This window comes from Kryptolebias marmoratus, linkage group LG6 (genome assembly GCF_001649575.2).
Source record: "Kryptolebias marmoratus isolate JLee-2015 linkage group LG6, ASM164957v2, whole genome shotgun sequence".
Lineage (NCBI taxonomy): Eukaryota > Metazoa > Chordata > Actinopteri > Cyprinodontiformes > Rivulidae > Kryptolebias > Kryptolebias marmoratus.
In genome coordinates, this window is record NC_051435.1 from 28338922 (window position 1) to 28361469 (window position 22548).

General features: G+C 42.3%; 2 protein-coding genes across 9 annotated transcripts in view; both read right to left on the reverse strand.

Moving 5' to 3' along the window:
- cnot11 (CCR4-NOT transcription complex, subunit 11) overlaps positions 1 to 2361 on the reverse strand; it is an 8717-nt gene extending 6356 nt beyond the window's left edge. Inside the window, exon 1 of the mRNA XM_017437521.2 lies at positions 2043 to 2361. Within this exon, the coding sequence (XP_017293010.1) occupies positions 2043 to 2361 (319 nt within the window). The remainder of the gene's footprint in view (positions 1 to 2042) is intronic.
- Positions 2362 to 4524: 2163 nt separating this feature from the next.
- Positions 4525 to 22548, reverse strand: part of LOC108248636 (abl interactor 2-like) — an 82128-nt gene continuing 64104 nt past the window's right edge. For 5 of the 8 annotated variants that reach the window (XM_037976065.1, XM_037976063.1, XM_037976062.1 and 2 more), the window contains 3 exons: positions 17223 to 17252; positions 15519 to 15686; positions 4525 to 7546 (listed from right to left, as the gene is read on the reverse strand). In XM_037976065.1, coding sequence (XP_037831993.1) covers positions 7371 to 7546; positions 15519 to 15686; positions 17223 to 17252 — 374 coding nt within the window. In that variant the 3' untranslated portion in view covers positions 4525 to 7370. The remainder of the gene's footprint in view (positions 7547 to 15518; positions 15687 to 17222; positions 17253 to 22548) is intronic. The other 3 variants (XM_037976064.1, XM_037976069.1, XM_037976070.1) reach the window with 1 other exon arrangement.

The window sequence follows — 22548 nt, forward strand, 5'->3', positions numbered from 1 at the left end:
TTATTTATCACTTATATAAACTGAATATATGCAAAGTGACAACACTAATACATTCGTCGTAGCCTACGTTATGAAATATTTACATGAATCATTGATACAATTATGATAGAAACGACAGAAACTATAGAGACGATAGAAACGATAGAAGAAAATATATCACGATAGACACTTTTCTATCGTCCCCACGATATGTATCATTATATCGCCCAGCACTAAATTAGGCCTATTTTTGTGACAACTTTTCACTTTGTTCACTGGAAATTCAGGTTAATTATCACCAAATGAAAACATTTGAAACACTAAATTTTTAACCTAGATATCATTCAAAAGTTCTTTTAACACTCTTTCAATTGAAATCATTTGTTTTCACAAAAAGCTCTGTCAAGAACAAACATTTTTTGAGGCTTTTTGTTGCATTTTACCTTTGCTCCTAAGACTTTTCATTATCATTTCATTATAAAAGTCAGAGGTCACAGAGAACAACATTCACCATCATGTTATTTTGTCTGATGAACATGAGATTTATATAATGCTTGGTTAACCTGAAGATCATCAAGAGGCTGAAGCAACTAGGGTTGCCAACTGTCACGTATTAGCCGGGACGTCCTGTATTTCAGCCAAATAAGATGCGTCCTGTACAGGGACGTGCGGGCAGGTGAGGCAGAGCCTCCCCTGTCATCATGACAAGAAAAAAAAAAAGATAACATAAAATGAATATTAATATTTTTCCACTGATCTTTATGTATGAGTAATTTTCGAACATTTTTATGATCTAAATTGCATTTTTATAGTCAAAATCGCTGAAATTGCATATTTCCTGTTCAAATAAGCTGTTGAAACGCGAGGTGCGGCAGCAACGAGCCTCACCTCACCTCTGATTGAGCAATCCATCACAAACCGGGTTGATACATGCAATTGGCCCATGCCTGTTGCCGTATCCTGCATGTCGCCAATATAATGGTTTATATACCCTGATTTTCCACAGTTTGGCTAATGTCTTTAACCATTTATGTATAATGTTTGTTAGTGGCATATTTAGTTTTGCTGATGGGACATAAAACCGCAGTGAAAAGGCACAGGGTGAGGCAGGTAGTACTCTGCCGCACTGAAGGAGGTGCACGTGAGCCAACGGGAGCTTGTTGCTGCTGTCTTTTCACGCAGAAGGGAGTGAGAGTTAATTTTTGTTTTGTTCCATCGGATTGCCAAAACGGTAATTGTAATGTTTTTTCTTATCTTATCTTTAATACTACTATGTGTGCACGTGTGTGTGAGTGAGTAAGTGAGAGACAGAGAGAAAGAGAGAGAGAGAGTGTGTGTGTGTGTGAAGAACGCTGATGAGATACGAAATAACCAGTAGCCAATTGAATAAGCTGCCCTTTTGGGTTTATATATTTGTAAATCTGACTCTGAAGGAGTCAGTGCCTCACCAACCATGAACCTCACCGCATGTCACTGGTCCTGTAAGATGGAGATGTGAAATGTAAGGGAAGATGCATATATTTCTTTCTTTTTGTGCGCCATAATACGTCTTGTAAACAGTGAATATTGCAGAAAATCATAATTTATTCCACACAGACACAGACAGGAAAACTTGGAACGCGGTCGGTGTGTAAGTGGCGTGTTGTGTAACGTGTCGTGAGGAAAATGCGCGCAGGAAGTCTTGAAAATAACATAGGAGATGATGTGGACGAGGAAAACGAGAATAATTTTTGTTTAGGGGTGTCTAACTCAAATGTTGGGGAATTAAAAATAATTATGTGGTGACGCCACGCGTGACGTCATACATTATGTCATTAAGCCCTGGCCCCAGCGGGGCCGTCCCGTTTTTTGGAGCGGCTGAGTTGGCAACCCTAGAAGCAACACTCCTATGTAAAATGTTATAAGAAGGCTGTTTAATCGCAGGTACAGCTGTGTGACAAAAGCTTCATTCACAACATTTTACATGTTTAGCTCCAGAGTGCCTAAAGTAAACATCTGCTATTAGATGTCGGCCTTTGAAGCCATCTGCATCCCTTCCCTGTGGTCCCCTGCGGCGGACCTACCGGACAGCGCCTTCTCCTGCTCCTCTCCGGACGGCGCCGGATTCAGCAGGTGGGCGAAGACGGCGGCGAACGGGTTGGCGGCCAGCGGCTCGGTTCGGTACATCTCCCACAGCAGGTAGAGGGCGGTGAGCCGCTGCGAGGAGCTGGGTAGGAGGTCCGGCTGCTGGAGGAGCATGACCAGAACCGAGCCCACCCTGAAGTGCTCCGCTTTACCGAAGTAGTGATGGAAGTGAGTGGAGAGGCTTTCGAAGGTGTTGGAGCAGGCCTCCTCCGAGATGATGCTCAGCAGGTTGGACAGTTCCTTCGGCGCGAGGCTCATGGTCTCCGCACTCAGTTCTGCTCGGCGAAGTTCGGTTCCTTTGTAAGTTATTTGTAAAATACACAGCAACTCTACTGTCTCCTGACAAATGTGTTAATTCATGTTTGAAGGATAAATGTGAAACTCATCACAAGACTCTAGGACTCCGCAACTATGTTAGCCACCATTTAGCTTAGCTTACATACATAGCGACGTTAACTGACAATAAGCCGCATCGTTGCTAAACTCAATATTCCTCCAGATAAACTCAATAAAAAACGATTCTCTAGGTACAGGGTAGTCTTAAGACACCAGTAAATTCCCGAGAAATTAAATGTCCAAGCCTACATAAGTTTTTTTTCTAAACGAGTGTAACACAATTTCCTCACTGTACTGCACTAGCCGTTTAAATTTCAAGTTTGACCTATCCGCTGACCTTTTCGGTAAGGTGCATTATGGGTGATGTAGTTACGTTGCTCGGAGTTTTACTTCCGTTTTAAACGAGGTTCGGGATTTTTAAGGAATTACTTGATTTCATTAAAATTAATAAATGTTTACTTTTACATGCCCGAACCATAAACTTCTTAAACGCCCCTTTATGCGTTCAGACTGACGAGGGACTAGTATTAGCTTCTCCTGCTAGCAAAGTTGTTCGTTTACCCAGAAGTCCCTGCGAAATAAAGTCCTGTATAGTTTCTTTCAAAATAAAAGCACGTAAGATAAATTTTTACTTCAAGTTTAAGGACGACTGAAACATTTTTATTAATTACTTTTCATAAGTTTTAAAGTTACAAATGCTTATTTTGTAATTATTTATTTTAATGCTATTTAAAAAATCTAAGCAACTTAGATAAACTTTATTTTCTAACTCTAACAGTAAAACTTTTACGAACTGTTCAAATAAGATTTATTCAAAAATAAACAATTCAATAAGCACCAAAAAAAACAAAGCTGTTAAAACATTTATTTAACAATTTCACTTTTTTATGTCTTACAAAACAGCAATGTGCTTAGTTATATATATTTTTAAAAGCACATCACACAGCACACAGAGAAAAGAATAAAGTAAAAGAGGCAATTCAAAAGAAAACTAATACTCACCTAAAACACTCATGTTGAAATGGAGTGAATGAATGAAAAATGAATGCTTTGATCTCAGTTAAACTTTCACCTTTAAATATAGCTAAAAAATACATGAAACCGCTTTAATCAAGTAAAATTCCTAATAATTGCTTTTTAATGACATACAAATCATAGTAAAAATCAACAACAAAAACCTTTGTGTTAAGTTAAAATGTCAAACACTTTAAATTGAAATAATTTGTTTATTTTGTATTCCTGTAGATTCAGAAGGGAAACCTTTAGAGCAGTGGTCTCCAGTCATGGTCCTTGAGGGCCACTATCCTGCATGTTTTACTTGTTTCTCTGCTCCAACACACCTGATTTGAATCAATGGGTGATTAACAGGCTTCTGCAGAACATGAAGAGGTGATTTAACCACTGAATCAGGTGTGTTGGAGCAGGGAAACAAGTAACACATGCAGGATAGTGGCTCTCGAGGAGCAGGATTTGAGACCCCTGCTTTAGAGGATTAAATATGTACAAGAAGAAAAAAGAAAACAAATTCCTAATGAGCGTCAGCTCCAGAGACCCCTTCACAAATAATCTCTCAGTCAACATTTTTAAAGGGAGACTGCAAGTTTAAACAAAAAACAGAGGATGACAAAAAGCAGGAAAATTAGATTCAAAACGTGTTATTTCCTTGTAAAAGGCTTAATAAAGACCTAATGAATCACTGTCCAGACTTTATTACAAAAACTCAGTTTGAGCTGTAGAAACAAAGTATGTAAAGTTTGTCTACGGCCCAGGATGTGGACATGGAAATGCAACCCCAGGTTGATCAGATGGATAGTGTGGAAGGTGGAAAAAGAGCCAAGGAAACTAAATACAGTTCAAGCTGAACTTCAAGGTCTGGGTACGTCACTTTCTGATCGCACCACATTTGGAATCATAACGGCCTTCATGGAAGAAGAAGCAGGAGGCTCCACTGCTGACAGAAACACAAAACGCCACACAGGAGTTTGCAAAATGCATGCTGAGAAGCCCCACAGTTTCTGGGAGTGATGAGACAAAACTGGAGCTTTTTAGCTTCAGTCAATCAGTTTGTGTTTTTGATTATCATGGAAGGGTACCAACAAATGTACCCCTGTCTGTAGCTGAACTATAGAGCTACAAACACAGATGGGTTTTTTCAGCGGGTTTGCCAAAATTCCACTGCTGTATTTTAGTTTTTTTGGTGCATTTTGTTAACACCAAACAAAGTAATGCTATCAAAAATCCTAGCACTCTATTCCTGATTGAGCTGTATGCTTTCATGTATTTTATAATAAGGAATCAGGACAGAAACAGAAAAATAAAGCTGTCAAATAGTAATAAGGGAGTCTGAATGTGTATGGGCGTTGGCATAGTTAATCAACAGGTAAAAAATATTTTTACAATAAACCTTTGTTTCTCAAAATTTTGATTACTTTTCCCAAAACTTGAATAATTTTCTGCACATACTCAAGATATTGTTGTAAAAAAAACCAGCACAAAACAGTTTTCACCTCACCATTGTTCACATCATAAGAACATGTTGTTGATTCACACACAGATGTCTGCATTCACATCACATCACAGACAAATGCGCATATGGCACTAAAAGACCCGCCTCCGTCTCTGAGACTCTACAAAGCCCAAACACACCGGGTTTTTGTTAAAGGGTCCTCACGAACAAAAACTACACAAGAACATCGTGAACATTCAGCTCAACAACAAAAACAGATTAACCCTCTGTGGTAAAGGCTCCGCCGCTCTCTTTTGAGGGCTTCAGGAGGGCTAAAGCAAGGTGGTGACATGATTTAACTATATACAGCATAAACACATACAACATAAAACACTTTATCAGGCATGCAGGCAAACACACTGTAAACAAGTCCAGAATCTCCAGCTGGCGATTAGTTTAGGTCCACTTCACTCGACAGAAAACAAAAACAAGAATGAAGGAAGGTTCAAAGGTCAGACGGAGAAACACTGAAAAGCCTGTTTTCATGATGAAAACATCTGTTTGCTCTGAACATTTAAACATTTAACTGAAGGGCAGATAATTATCTGTCAGATGTAGACTATTGGGCCACGTTTGAAACCAAACAGACAAAAAAAATAACCATTCTAATAAAATAATGGTTTGGATGAAAGAACCACTGAGTACATTACTCTGAGCATCGTGCATGAGGAAAATGCATCCCATCACTGATACTTTGGACTTTTCTCTGTGTTGTCTGAATATTTTCATTCTGTGTTGAGCTGCTGATCTCTGATCAGTTTTTATAATAAACAGGTCTTTCATTTAGGCTTAAAGGCCTGAGTTTAATCTGATCAGCCTTTAAAGTGATGCCAAAAAAAAATTAATAATAATTATATAAATGTATATAGTTCAATAAAAAATAACAAAAATAACAAATCAAAAGAAAAGTGAACTGTCCTTTAAAGAAGAATAATCTACCACCAAAATTCACAGCAGTGAACGCAGGGGTTCACTGTTTGGAAGTTTGTGTACAAGAAATACTGACAACAGTTGTTTGCTACAATAATAATAATAATATTAAGAAGAAGAAGATTAAAACTGTAAAATAATAAACCTATTAATATCATTATTATTCATAATATACATAATCCTGAAGAAACCTATGGTACAAAATTGGCTCTTCCAATCATGTTAAAGCTTTAGAGACGCACCGTCTTATTTTTATTTATTTTCCACTTTTGACCTCTTCAGGTTTTTTTTTCTGACAAAAAAACCCAAAAAAACAAAACAAACAAAAAAAAACCTAGGCTCACGAAAAAAAATGTTGGTTAAGGCATGTCTTAAGGCAAAGGTAAAAGAGAACAAAAAATATCATCCGGTCCAAACACACAAAGAAACTAAACACAAAGAATTTTATTCTGTTGTGACGATTTAAAATCACTATATAATAGTCATGAGAAATATTATTTTTTACAGTAGGAATGAAGAAAAACAAAAGTGTTGATTCTTTTTTAATTATCTGTGATATAAAATGAGATGAACCAACTAATAACAGATGTAAAACCTCTGGAGATCCTTCACTCTCTGGTCATGTTTTATAAAATATCTTCAGCTTGTTTAGGTTTTGAAAAACTAGAGTCATGTTGCAGAATTAGTTATTATCTGCATCCAGCCAATCAAATATCTGATGATTCGCAGAAAAATTCAGAAGCTTGAGTGACTTTTTATGTTCATTTAACAACTTTTAAATTAGTTTTAAGAAAAACTACAAAATATTTGGGAAGTTGTTAAAAGAAAAATATCTTATTTCAGGAATGAGTTTTTTGTAAATAAACCACATTTTTGTTCATTTATGATCCTACGAAATATTAAGTATATAACAACTGGTTTAGTCATGTTTGTGTGTAAATTTTGTCTTATTACTTGGGATATTTCTGTAGCTGATATTTACAAACCAACGTCTGACCAATATAAAACTGCAGAGAAGTTAAAAGGCTGTTTTCAAATGTATTTGTGTGTGGATGACAGTCTAAAAGTTATTTTTATTTTAACTATTTCCACACCATCCTATCTCAGAAACAGAACTTTGTAGAAATGCTGTCATAGTACTAATAATCAGATGGTGGCAGCAGTGTCACATATTTATTTTTGAATTTAATTTGAAGTCTAACCATCTTTACGTGTGAGAGATTTTAAAACATTTGAAATCTTTCTGTTTTTCAGCAATAGAAGTGCAGTGCACCAGACTTTTTAATAACATAATTTGGGCCCTTAAGGAAAACCTAAATAAAAGGCCTTCAGAATAAGGCAGCAGAACTCAGTCCAATAAATATTGATTGTTAGTGGTTTGTGCAAGTCTAAGGGAGGAAAATACCAAAGTGAATCAGTCAACTTTCTGTTCAAGTTCAGTTCCAAAAAAACAAACCACGGCGGTGATTAAACTCCAACAACGAACAAGGTTTCCTCAGTCGGTGTAGTGCATGATGGACTCAACGTAGTTTCCAGGGAAGAGGCCAGTGGTGGCGTTCATCACTCCTTCAAACCAGCCGTCCTCGTTCTTCTTGACGACATAAATGATCGCACCCTCCTGGAACGACAACTCGTCCTCCTTGTCTGCAGTGTAGTCATAGATGGCCACCACTAGAGGGCGACAAACACATCAAACTATTAATTTACTACAGAGGAAGTCAGGATATTTCTCACAGCTGTGCCTCTATTCCTACTAAATATTCAAGGCCCAGGAAGTGATCCACCAAAATTCATAAAAACATGCTTTACCCAATAACAACAAAACACTGAAAATGTGAGTTTTGTACTGTTGGTATTTAAAATTCTTGTATTCAGCAGGAGTGAAATAGTACACTTAAATCACAGTTCGGTACCACAGGTTTGTGGTCCTAGTTCGATATGGGTTTAGTACAACAGGAAAAAGAAACAAATGCCAAACACTATTGTTCCTTTTTACCCATTTTAAACTGACCATAACCCTTCCAAAAACAAAGACAGAAAAACAAACCGTCCTACTGATGGAGAGGCTGGAATAGCTCAACTAAAATAAAAGTCCCATTGTAATGTATGGTGCCTTACAAAAGTATTCACCGTTTTGGATGTTTTATACTTTTATTGCTGTCATAAATCCGTCATAGTCAATATAAACTGGCCTTTAAAAAATAAATATATATAAAACAAACCATCAATGTCAAAATGAAAAGTGATTTCTACAAAATAATGTCGATTAAAAACATTTATATTATAAATAAGTGATTGTAAACAAGTGATTATTTTACAGTATTCACTTCTCTAAAGTTACTGTCCTAATTCAACAGAGGTCCAGCCACCTGATGCTTGGAGTCTCCAAAATAGTAAAAGAGGAATCAGCTGAGAACAGTAGATGTGTCTCAAGTGATTGCAGAGTAAGACCACCTGCGTCTGGAAGGTTTGTTCACTGGATAATCAGTTTTTCTGGCTACCATTACACCACAAAAAGCCATGGAAGGGTTGATATATTCCTTTGGTGAAAGCAGAGAGGTATGTTGGTTTGTATGTTATCTGTATTAAGAAGCCCATGTTCATTTTATGTAAATATGACTTATGTGTGTTTAATTTTCAGAGTGATCTGATGGGTTTTAAAGACAATGGAAGATGTCAAGGAAATAAAGAAGATGAAATCACAAATTGAGGCTATGCTAAATTTTGTTCTATGGGTGGGCGGCTGCTACAGTGACAGAGGCCACCAGGACATCGCACAACACTATGAAGGAGTTCCTGCTTCAGCAGGTGAGATGGGAGAGACTGTAGATGTAACCACTGTTTCCCAGGTTCTTCCCCAGTCTGAGCTTTATGTTCTGTGGTCTAATGAGACCAAATTGGAGCTTCTTCATCATCAGATTTGGATTGTCCTCTAACACCAGGAGGTTTATTAATTCTGACTGTTAATTTTTTAACAAGTCAAGTTAGCAAGTTACCCTAAGTAAACAGCAAAAACTACACAGAAATGAGGTGAATGTTTGATCGAGTCAAAGGTCAGATTTAAATTCAACAGAAAATATGCGGATTGACTTGAAAAGGGCTGTTCATACCTGATCCCCACACAGCCTGACAGCAATAAAAGGGTAAACATCCAAGAGGTTGAATACCTTTTATAGGTGCAGCATCCAATCTGAACTGTAAACAGCATCCTATGTGCCAAGTGTCAAATAGAAGGTTGATAAACTCCAAAACTAGAAGGTATTTTTTCTTTTGTTAAGAAAATAGTACAATAAAATTGTGTTTGTTTCAGTTAATTTGATCAAGACTTGATATAAAAAGAGGCGCAACAGGACTGAATAATATCTTCAAATAAGAAAATACAAAATAAGTAAAATGTTACACACTCACACTTACTGTAGCTGACTGATAGTATGCTGTTTATACACAATGGTGATTATTAAAAATTAGATGACATATTTAACATTACTTATGAAATACCTGAGGGTGTTTCAAATTACGATGGGCAGTGATTTTTGAATATTTGAGATTTCTAAAAAATAAAGATTCAAAGAATAAATATTTTTTTCATCGTTGGCTGTTATTTTTTCTCCTAGGAGCACCTGGTACTAACACACCGCTAACAATTCCATGAGGTAGCGTAACCATGATGTCTGCACTGTGATGGTTTGGTATGAATACAAGTACTGTTATACCTCTAATTGTCAGGAGTCTGGAATGCTCTGTTGTTTGTGGCTTGCTGCTTCTATGTGTTCTCCAGTAGGTGGCGCGCGGTTTTCCAGGTGGTGGAGGCAGCAGGTGTTTCTGATCTGGGGCTCGTTAAGGGAGGCTTATAGGAAGCGCTCAGACTACGCCTCCCTGTCAGAGTTTTAAGACGTGTGGTACGTTTGATACCTACCTGACCAAGCTGAGATACCTAGTTTGTTCATGTTACAGAGTTCTACCTTGTCTTTTGCCTCGTTCATGTGTGTTTGCTTCATTCCAGGAGAAACTGAGTTTCCTAGTCCTCAGCCACAGCTTTTGCCGAAGAATACCTACCTTGTTGCTAAGAGCCACAGAAGAACCTCTTCACCGAACCCTGCTCACCCTCCACCGCCACCTGGATGCCACGCCACTGCGGATCAGCACAAACAACCGAACATCAGATTCCAGACTCTGGCACTCCTCCAAAGCCGAGTTCGTCTACAAACCTGTAAGCCGCAGTTCTTCAGGATTTTCTCATCAAATTCACAGTTGAATAAACCTGGACTCTTCCTCACAGTAACACCTGGTCCCAGAGAAGCCAGCTCCCAGCTCCTGTTACATGCTCATTCCCTTTTACAATAAACATTATTACTTTAATCACCTGGTCTCCTGAGTGTGTTCTGCATGTGGGGTAAGACACTGCCCAAGATCATGACAGAACACTCTGACCCTACTCCTGGCCGTACAGACGCACTCCGGAGAACCGTTTCTGAGCAGCAACAACAGTTATTATCCCATGAAAATGCTCTCAAAGCTATTTTGGACCAATTGCAGGAACAGGGCCGGCAGATCCAGTTTATCGCCGGAGCCGTGTCACAACCCACGCCCAGCACTTCCCCCGGTCCATCAGGGGGCGCGGTGTCTACTCCTGTCATTCAACCAACCGTTCAGGCTCGTGATGTCGTGCCTCCAAACCCTGACAAGTTTTCCGGTGAGGTTGGTGAATGTGGCGGGTTCTTACTACAGTGCTCTATTGCATTTAATCGGTCCCCTCAGTCTTTTACTCAGGATAGGGCTAAGATCTCATTTATTTTGAGTCTTCTCACAGGTAAAGCCTTACAGTGGGCAGAGGCCCGTTTTTCTAATATTAATGACTATGGTTGTAGTTTTGATGAATTCTTAGTTGAATTTAAGCAGACGTTTGCCCCGACACGTGACCGTACTAGTGACTCCCGACGGTTGTGGTCCATCAGACAGAGAGACCGACCGATATCTGATTTCATAATTGAGTTCCGTACTTTGGCCGCGGCGTCCGGATGGGACAACACGGCATTAAAGTCAGCATTTTACCAGGCTTTAGACGAATCCTTAAAGGATGATCTAGCTCCCTTTGAGGAGCCTGAGACCCTGGAGGGGTTAATTTCTTTAGCCTCCAGGCTGGATGGTAGAATTAGAGAGAGGAGGAGAGCCAAGATGTTTAGACCTCAGCAGCCCGCTGCAGGTCCGGTGCTGCCCGTTAGGCCCACAGAGAGCTCCGTCCGGGAGGCAGAGCCGATGCAGATCGGTCGGACTCAGCTCACAGCTGAGGAGAGAGACAGGCGTAGGAGGGAGAACCAGTGCTTTTACTGTGGGTCACCCGAGCATTTTGTGTTGAATTGTCCCCTTCGGTTAAACAGGAAGGTCCGTCAGTTGTAAAGGGGGAACTGACGGACCCAACCCATTTCACTGAGACCCCACGTATGATGTTGCCTGCCATTATTTTATGGGGTCCACATCAGTTAAAAGTAAGGGCTCTGATCGATTCTGGGAGTGACCAGAACTTGATAGATCCTAGATTTGTGTTAGACCATCAGATGGAGACTGAGATTTTACCAGCGCCCATTCAGGTCACCGCACTTGACCGTAGGGTTCTTAACCAGATCTCGCATAAAACTAAAGAGTTAGAGCTAGTTTTTTCAGAAAACCACAGAGAGGTCATGTCATTTTTTGTTTTTCCCATCTGCCAGACCGAGATTGTGCTTGGGTCAGATTGGCTGCGGCAACACAATCCACATATAGACTGGAGGAAACTAAGGATAATTTCCTGGTCAACCCGTTGTCTGTCTGTCTGTCTGTTTACAGTCTGCTGTCCCTCATAGCACACCGGTCACGAGTTCCCACGAGGCTGGTTCCGTAGATCTATCTACTATTCCTGAAGAGTATCATGATTTAGGTCAGGTTTTTTGTAAAGACAGAGCCTTGTCACTACCACCTCACCGGCCCTATGACTGTGCTATTGATCTTCTACCTGGGGCACCATTGCCTTCCAGCAGGCTTTATAATATCTCTCAGGCGGAAAGAGCTTCCATGGAGAAGTACATTAATGAGTCGCTCACAGCAGGAATCATCCAGCACTCCACTTCTCCGTTGGGAGCCGGGTTCTTTTTTGTTGGAAAGAAGGATGGGTCGCTATGTCCTTGCATTGACTACAGAAGGCTAAATCAGATCATGGTCAAGAACAAGTATCCCTTACCACTGCTGTCATCCGCTTTTGAGTCAGTACAGGGAGCTACTGTGTTTACGAAACTCGACCTACGTAACGCCTACCATCTCGTCAGAATCCGCCAGGGGGACGAATGGAAGACGGCATTTAAGACACCCCTGGGTCATTTTGAATACCTTGTCATGCCGTTTGGACTCTGTAATGCTCCAGCAGTCTTCCAGGCATTGGTAAATGATGTGCTCCGGGATTTTTTGAATGTGTTTGTCTTCGTCTATCTTGACGATATTTTAATATATTCTGGATCCACAGCGGAACATCATCACCACGTGCAACTTGTGCTGCAACGTCTCCTGGAGAACCGGCTCTTTGTGAAATCTGAGAAATGCGAGTTTCACACTTCTTCAGTCAACTTCCTCGGATACATCTTCGAGGGTGGGCAGGTTCGGACTGACCCGGAAAAGATTAAGGCTGTTATGGAATGGCCCATGCCTGAAACTCGCAAGAAGTTGCAGCGCTTCCTGGGATTCGCCAATTTTTATAGGCGTTTTATCAAGAACTACAGCCAGGTAGCCTTACCGCTTACAGCTTTAACCTCCACCAAGAGAACATTCATCTGGAATGAGGAGGCTGACCGAGCTTTTTCTGAGTTAAAGGAAAGATTCGCTCAGGCTCCGGTGCTCATTCAACCCAACCCCACGAGACAATTTATAGTGGAGGTGGACGCCTCTGATTCTGGGGTAGGCGCCATTTTGTCTCAAAGATCTGATCAAGACAGTAAATTACACCCCTGTGCCTTCTTTTCAAAGAAACTGACTCCTCAAGAGACTAATTATGTTGTCGGTGACAGGGAACTTTTGGCTATCAAGTTAGCACTGGAGGAGTGGTGACATTGGCTAGAAGGGGCGGAGTTACCCATAATAGTCTGGACCGATCATAAGAATTTATCTTATCTATCTTCTGCTAAGCGTCTTAATCCACGACAAGCCTGATGGTCATTGTTTTTCTCCCGATTTAATTTGAATATTTCATTCCGTCCAGGGTCTAAGAATGGGAAGCCAGATGCTCTATCTAGACAGTACTCACCTGAGGAGACTGTCGAGGAGGCTGACACCATCCTTCCGGCTGGTTGTGTGGTAGGATCAGTTTCCTGGGGAATTGAGGAGGCGGTTATCCAGGCTCAAGAGAAGGATCCGGATCCTGGTATCGGCCCCAAGGACAAGCTTTATGTTCCTACTGCGGTACGATCCCAGGTGATACACTGGCACCACACATCTAGGTTTTCTGCACACCTGGGCATCAGTAGGACAATTTCATTGGTTTCGAGACGTTTTTGGTGGCCGTCCTTGCATAAGGAGATTAGAGACTATGTACAGGCTTGTGTAATCTGTGCTCGTAACAAGTCTGCTTACAGACCCCCTGCTGGATTGCTTCAGCCTCTAGAGGTTCCTAGCCGTCCCTGGTCACATATCGCACTGGACTTCGTCACTGGATTACCTGTGTCCAGAGGTATGACCGTTATACTTACTGTTATTGATCGGTTTTCCAAGGCTTGCCATCTCATACCCCTTAGGAGACTTCCATCCGCCTTCCAGACCGCCCAACTACTCATAAAGCACGTCTTCCGACTACATGGTACCCCTAAAGAGATCCTTTCTGACCGTGGTCCGCAATTTATCGCTCAGGTCTGGAAGCAGTTCTGTCTCGCTCTAGACGCCCAGCCTGCTCTCTCTTCTGGTCATCATCCCCAAACTAATGGACAGACGGAACGTCTGAACCAGGAGTTGGAGGCTACGCTCAGATGCTTCACATCCGATAACCCCACTGACTGGAGCACTTTCCTGCCATGGGTGGAGTACGCCCATAACACACACATTTCCACTGCCACTGGTTTATCCCCGTTCGAGGTCTCGCTAGGATATCAGCCACCACTTTTTCCGTCTGACGAAAGGCACATCTCTGTCCCTTCAGTACACCATCACATCCGCCGCTGTAGGCGGATTTGGTCCAGTACTGTTCGGGCTCTCCAACGAACCACCCAGCAGAATCGAAAATACGCTAACAGAAGATGAGTTCCAGCTCTGCAGTATGAACCTGGTCAACGGGTCTGGCTTTCTACCAAGGATATTCCTCTTAAATCTATGTCAAGGAAGCTTTCTCCCAGGTTCATAGGTCCGTATGAGATCAAGTCAGTCATCAGTCCCACCGCAGTCCGGGTCCACCTTCCACCTGGTCTCTGAATCCATCCCACGTTCCATGTTTCACAGCTCAAGCCTGTAGCCACCAGCTCTCTGTGCCCTCCGACCGACCACCTCCCGCCCGCCCATGAGTTCCAGGGGGGCCTGGTTTACACCGTACGGAGGGTCGTGGATGCACGTCCACGGGGGAGAGGATGGCAGTACTTGGTGGACTGGGAGGGGTACGGTCCTGAGGATCGCTCCTGGGTTCCTCGCTCCTTTATATGTGATCCGACCCTCATTTCGGATTATTGGGCTTCTGTCCCTTCTTCCTCTTCTCGGCCGCCAGGGGGCAGCCGTTGAGGAGGGGGTGATGTCAGGAGTCTGGAATGCTCTGTTGTTTGTGGCTTGCTGCTTCTATGTGTTCTCCAGTAGGTGGCGCGGGGTTTTCCAGGTGGTGGAGGCAGCAGGTGTTTCTGATCTGGGGCTCGTTAAGGGAGGCTTATAGGAAGCGCTCAGACTACGCCTCCCTGTCAGAGTGTTAAGACGTGTGGTACGTTTGATACCTACCTGACCAAGCTGAGATACCTAGTTTGTTCATGTTACAGAGTTCTACCTTGTCTTTTGCCTCGTTCATGTGTGTTTGCTTCATTCCAGGAGAAACTGAGTTTCCTAGTCCTCAGCCACAGCTTTTGCCGAAGAATACCTACCTTGTTGCTAAGAGCCACAGAAGAACCTCTTCACCGAACCCTGCTCACCCTCCACCGCCACCTGGATGCCACGCCACTGCGGATCAGCACAAACAACCGAACATCAGATTCCAGACTCTGGCACTCCTCCAAAGCCGAGTTCGTCTACAAACCTGTAAGCCGCAGTTCTTCAGGATTTTCTCATCAAATTCACAGTTGAATAAACCTGGACTCTTCCTCACAGTAACACCCGGTCCCAGAGAAGCCAGCTCCCAGCTCCTGTTACATGCTCATTCCCTTTTACAATAAACATTATTACTTTAATTACCTGGTCTCCTGAGTGTGTTCTGCATGTGGGGTAAGACACTGCCCAAGATCATGACACTAATATTCTGTCAAACATACATTTTTAGACAATCGTCTTCAGTGTATTTAGAATTAAACAAGAATACTGACATTTGTACAACTGTGTGCTACTAAACATTTACAGTTACTGCAGATGTAACAAAACAACTTTCAACAGAATTGCAATGTCAAAAAAAAAGTAGAAACTGATGATATTTCAAGATAGTCTTGTGTGTATTTTTGAAGCCCACCTTTCTCCAGGTAGTTTCTGGGGGCCCATGGTGGGTCTTCTTCTGCATACGGATCACTGTACTCCACCACAGCTGAATCCTCCTCCAACGGTTGTCGGGGGGACAGAGGTTCCTTGGGTCCTGACTGGCTCTCAGCAGATGGGTGTGGGGGAGGAGGGCTGTCTGAAACTGAAAACCAGAATGAGACCAGAAGTTGTAAAAACAAGCATGGAAAAATACTTTGAAGAATTGTTCATGCACAACCTCTACCCCAGCATCAAACACCAACTTGGTCTACTCATTGACTTAGATATGAGTATACACCAGTTGAGAGAAACGAGCTGCAAAGCTTTTCAAAGATTTATATAAAAAACCCAAACACCACTTAGAAGCCAACAATGTTTTGACTCCAGATGTAAACATTCATTCCTCAGAACTTGAGGAACCTACCAGCATATCAGAGTGCCAATGCACCGATGATGTGTCCTAGTTCAGGGTATTCAAAGGCCCAAAGTTCGAAAAAACGAAAGAACAGTTTGCGAGATGAACCATAAAATTTCTACATGGTACCTCATAAAGGTGAGGGCTTATCCAATCGTAACAAACAATATGGAACCCACGAGAACCTTAGAAACAAAAACTACTAATTCTATGCCAAATGCACCCATCACAACAAACCAGAGAAGATGCAAGAAGATGAGAAACCATTAGGCAGTCACACAAGACCTCGAAGAGTCTGATAGAGAGATTCTGTTTGAGCTCAGCCAGCAAAATATGACACTTTCAGACATGCACTGAACGCTGTTCAAAAAAAGGAGAAGTTCAAGGCAGAACTTTTTAATAAGCCTTGTAACATCAGAACTAGGTTCTCAGGATGCAACTAACACTCAGTTAGCCAGGGTTCCTGAAGAACCACATTCTTTCACAGAAACTGGAGAACACAGATGCTCCACCCACAGACCCATCTCTAAAAACTAAGAACTTGAGCCAATAAAGAACAGTTTTGGTTGTTAAAGGGAATCCAGGCTGAACCATGCTGCCCTACAATTTCTGTGCCACCTGTGCCATTTTCTTTGTCTCATTTGCTCAATCTACATTGTTAAGTGCTGGAGGCCACAAGAAAGTCAGACACTAACCAACCTGAGTCCAAAGACCAGACAGGTGAGAACCATCCAAGACACGCTCTCTCCGAGACTGTGGTAAAACACACCCAGCTAAAACAATCGTTGGAACACCCTCCACTGCAGAGATGGCAAAAAAATCATAGGGAAAACTACCGGAAATACCATGTTGGTACTAAACTCCCACAATGAGATACTGCACGAAACCACAATAGCTGTAAAGTCACTGATGACAACCATGCATGTAGACTATGCCTGCATATAGTTCTAAACCCCGCTCATGTCTGATTTGATTCGAGAAATTGAGTCATCCCTTGACACTTTTGCTATAGGTATGCTTGCTTTTGCTTTCCAGACTGGATTGCTCGTTCATTACTGGATTGTTGTTTATTCCACCAAGTGCTTCTAAGGATGGCACAGGACTTCTTCCTGGTTAGAACATCATCAAAGACAGATGTTTCCCTTCTGGATTCTAGGATCCTGTTTATTGTGATTCAAAGGCTTTTCGACTGGTCTTGAATCCAAAGTGGGGGATAAGTAGCATGAAGAAGTAGCCCTTTTTTTATGACATCCGACCTAATGTCATCTTTCAGTAATGACTGACCCCTCCACAGCTTCTGATCCGGTGAGGCACCTATGTGATGAGAAAGATAAAAGAAGAAACCATTTCATTTTACTGATGCAAACTGATAATTAACATCTATTTGGCCTTCTGGTACTCTTAGTTTGCCTGATGACACGGTACCTTTAGTTTAGCTTTTATCATGTCTTATCAACTGAGGTTTTTAAATCTTAGTTCAGTTTATGTTAGGCTTTCATTATATCTTAATTTGGTTTTCCTCAGTTTATCTTCAGTATATCTTTAGTATGACTCACTATGACTTGTTTTATGCTGTACTTTTGTATCTTATTTAGATTTATGTTTTAGATATGATTAGTTTAAACTTTAATTGTTGTGTGTGTTTTCATGACTTCATTTAGATTAGCTCTTCTCATGTTGGCCTTTTATTAAAATGTATTTAAGTCTTAGCTGGCCTTCGGTACTCTTAGTTAGCCTTCCGGTACCTTTAGTTTAATTTAGTTTTAACTTTATATTGTTGTGTGAGTTTTTCATGATTTCATTTAGATCATCTTAGCTCATATGCGTCTTATTTAGTGTCTCATGTTTTAGATATGTTTAGTTTCATGATTTTATTTAGACTATCCTAGCTCATGTTTTAGATAGTGTGTTTTCACTCTGTCTTTTTGTGTTCACATGTTGCAAAGCACTTTGAATGTTCTTGTTGCTGAAATGTGCTATATAAATAAATTTGAATTGATTATTTCCAATCTGATGAGTCATTAAAACTAACCTGACAAAATGGTAGAATTAATAACATCTTCTGACTACATTCCAAAGTGAACTATTTACCAAAATAGTTTAAAGTATTCCAAATTATTGTGCAGATAAGAAACCAAAAACATCAATCCTAAAATCCAAACATTCTGCTTTTGCTTTAGACTAGCGTTTCTCAACGGGGAGAGGAGGACAGGGGGCGCTGGCAGCAAAAAAAAGGGGGCGTTGATATTATTTTGGGGGGCGTTTGCTTAAAGGTAAAGTTTACACAAAAGATTCACAACAATATCAGTTTAAACTTTGAACTACTTGCAAAAATATTGTGGCCTAAAACATTAAAACCGGCACAGAACTGCAGCTGTATCGATGGTGTTTCTCTTCGGTGCAGCTCCGTGCTGCCTTCAGGAGAACAGGACATCAGAGTATCGTTTTTATAATTTGTCCCNGCAGTTCTTCAGGATTATCTCATCAATTCACAGTTGAATAAACCTGGACTCTTTTTCACAGTAACACCCGGTCCCAGAGAAGCCAGCTCCCAGCTCCTGTTACATGCTCATCCCCTTTTACAATAAACATTATCACTTTAATTACCTGGTCTCCTGAGTGTGTGCTGCATGTGGGCTAGAACACTGCCCAAGATCATGACAAACTCAGCTGCATTGATATGGAGCACAACATATTGAATGGACATCTCCCTCATATTATTTTAACTTAATTTGGTGTTTCTCTTTATGGTTAACCAATTTAACTAAATGCAAGATTGCTGTGCATCATCACTGATCTTCCCTCTGTAATAGATCTGTTTGTGTTTTAATCCCATGACTAGGTGGTGGCATAGAACAGATATTCTCACTTTACATCATTACTGAGCCGCAAAGCAGGTTTACCTTTTCACATATCAACCATTTTGATTCTGTTACTGCCTTTATTGATGGCACAAAAGCACATCAGGGCTGGGTTGACTTCAACCCCCTTAATTGCCTTGCTCCATTCAGAAATCACAGCAAAATGGCCAAAAGGCAACTAAGTCCTGGTCTGAAGTGTTTTGTTACTGTGCCTCATTTCAGGGGGCTCTTTGGAGTTTTGCTGTATACTTTTTTAGTCTGTGCATGAGTATACATGATTGTATGTTACAAACCTAATTGGAAATCTGAGTACTGTATAAAAGTGTACATAATGATAATAAGGGCAGTACATTTATTTTCCTTTAACTTGAATTATGAACGCAAAATATTATAAGTTTTGTCCTGTTAAACCTAAATTATCCAGTCTTATATTTCAAGAGTACATTTTACAAAAATAATATGAAAGTAAACTGTGTCTTAGTAATGAGGTGAGAAATATTTGTATTTAACACTGGCAAATCAATGATTTGATACAGAAACATTTTCAACTGAAGGTTGAGTCTTTGAAAAACAACAATTTTGCAGAAAGCTCTGCAATTTGTCCACAAGTACATGAAAACATACTTGAAATGAAAGAAAAAAGTTTTTAATAATCAGATTTATTAATCTGTAAAGCCTAACTTTAATAAATAATTCAACAAATCTGGAGAAATTTTCTGTGCCTAAACGCCAGTGGGCACCTGTGATCTCTGATTCCTCAGACAGCACCACATCAAGAACCGTCATTTGTCAATAGCATATAGAACCACATGGACATGGGATTACATTGAAAAACTTTTGTTAAGCTCTACAATCCAGAGTTACACTCGCTGATGTTACTTCAAAATTTTCAGTGCAGAAAAGAAGCCTGATCTTAACCTGGTCAAGAGGGAGGGCCAACTTCTCTGGGCTCCACCTCGGAAAGATCATCATTCAATGGAAACACTGATCAGACAGATCAGTACTCCAGGTCATTGTTTTTAAGATAATTCAAAGACAAAAGGAGTATCTTGACCAGGGGTTCTCAAACTTGATATTCAAAGGTTTAGAGGTTTAGAACATTTAAAGTTTGGACAACTTATTGGCATAGTAAAAGTAAATATTTATAGCCTCCATGTGTGGACAAATAGATAAAAATTGCATTGACTTGCGGCCTAGGGTGTCCTGGCACCATGTGCACTTATGGACACCCTTACGTTTGAAGATGGTGTTTGTTATGGATAAACTGTGAGTAGCACAGAAGTCCAATAACAGAATACAACTTGGATTCAAACCAGAGAGGCCGTTCCTCCCAATCACTCCCCTCCAGGTCACACTGTCATTACCCATGTGGGCATTGAAGTCGCCCAGCAGAAGGATGGAGTCCCCAGCTGGAGCACCTTCCAGAACCACCGCTAAGGACTCCAGGAAGGCTGGGTACTCTGAATTGCAGTTTGGCACATAGGCACAAACAACAGTCAAAGCCTGTCCCCCTCCCCCGAAAGAAGGCGGGGGGAAGGTACCTTCTCATCAATGCGTTGGAAAGCTCAAACACACAGCCGCCAAGGGGGCATTTAAGTAACCCTACACCAGCCCGGAACCTTTCACCATAGGCAACTCCAAAGTGGAATAAGGTATAGTCCCTTTCAAGGAGATTGGTTCCAGAACCCAAACTGTGTGTCAAGGTGAACCCAACTATATCTAGTCAGTACCTCTTAAGCTCACACCACCACACTCTGACGGTCAGCGTTCCTGAGGGGGTCGGCGACGCTTCTCTGCTGGTCAGCGTTCCTGAGAGGGACGACATCCCACCTGCCAACATCTCAGTGGGGGTCGGATGAGACGATGCTCCACCATCCCGTGTCTCCGTGGGGGTCGGCTGTGACGACGACGCCTCACCATCCTGTGTCTCCGTGGGGGTCGGCTGTGACGACGATGCCTCACCATCCTGTGTCTCCGTGGGGGTCGGCTGTCACGACGACGCCTCACCATCCCGTGTCTCCGAGGGGGTCGCCGAGGCCGACGACGGCTCTCACTCCGTCTCCGAGGGGGTCGCTGAGGACGCCGACGCCTCTCACTCCGTCTCCGAGGGGGTCGCTGAGGATGCCGACGCCTCTCACTCCGTCTCCGAGGGGGTTGCCGAGGACGCCGTCGCCTCTGCTCAGAACCTCCGAGGGTCGGTGTCAACGTTCCGCTCTGCGCCACGACGAGGGTCCGGACGGACGCCTCGCTCCGTTCTGCTCCGCCGAGGGTCCAGGGGGACGCCTCGCTCCGTTCTGCTCCGCCGAGGGTCCGGAGGGACGTTACGCTCTCCTCTTCTCCACCGAGGGTCTTTGTCGACGCTTCGCTCAGCTCAGCCACGTCGAGAGGTTCGCGCTGCGCCCTGTCTGCCCGGCTCTCGTCTGCTTGGTCCACGTCAGCCCGGCTCTCGCCTGCTTGGTCCACATCAGCTCGGCTCTCGCCTGTTCCACCGAGGATGACATCCGGCCCGTCTTTTAAAACTCTTGCTTAGCCGAAGACGGCGCCCGGGCCGCCCTCCTGAACTCTTGCTCTACCGAGGACGGCGCCCGGGCCGTCCTCCTGAACTCTTACTCCGCCGAGGACGGCGCCCGGGCTGCCCTCCTGAACTCTTGCGTCGCCGCGGACGGCGCCCGGGCCGCCCGCCAGAACTTTGGCCTCGCCGCGGACGGCGTTCGGGCCACCCGCCAGAACTTTGGCCTCGCCGCGGACTTTGCCTTTTCGGCTCACGTCTCGCATTTATTTTTGTTTTAGACATGTTTTTGTTCCCACAGGCCGGTTGCCTGGTCGGTTTTTTCTGGTCGGTGTCTTTGTTTTTTCCCCCCACCACCCTCCAGGCTAGGTTTTTTCGTTTTTGGGGATGTCAGGGGACGTCCTTTAAGGGTGGGGGTGGGGGGGGGGGTACTGTGGTGATTTGGGTTTTTTCCTGTGTTTTCTTTTATTTCTGTTTTAGTTTATTGGTTAGTGTTTTAGTTTCTGTTTTCGTGTTTTTCACTTCCTCATTCCTCCTCAGTCTATTTCTCTCTCTNCATGGCCAGACGGATCTGAAAACTCGCTAACTTAGCCCCTATTGTGCTCCAGTGCGGAAAACATTGCGCTGCACATTGGTTCCAGTTCAAAAAAAGGGCGTCTGCGTGTGTATTTCTTTTAGCGTGAGAAATACAAAAAGTGCCGTGTGAGCGAGTGTGCTTCACAAAACGCGTGTGTCTCAAGGTCAATGCGTGAAACTTGAGAGCCCTGCTTTTATTCATAGACTAATAAAAGATTGTGACTGATGATAAGACTTTAAAGTTTACAACGACACAAATAAAGCTTCAGAGAAAAGTAGCAGCGGTGTTAGCCGACATCGATCCGGTGTTACACCGACTGACGCAGCTGCTGTGATCCACTTGTCAAGCCGTAGGTCTCTGGTTTTAGAATATTTTTTTTATTTTTTATTTTTTTAGTTAGTTAGTTTGTGTTCCGCAGTCATGTCAACAAAGCATCTTGTCCAGAAAAGAGTTACTGTGCGTCTGGATGCTGGACGCTTTCAGGGAAAGTAAATGTTTAACCACTGCGATAACAATGCGCTCACGGTGTATCCTTCAGAGAAATTAACCCAATGTAAGAGAAATAAATAATTCCAAGGGTAATATCACTAAAGAGAGCGTTCTTTTGTTGGAGTTTACAAAGTAACTGCCATGTGGGACAAATTATAAAAACCATAATCTGAT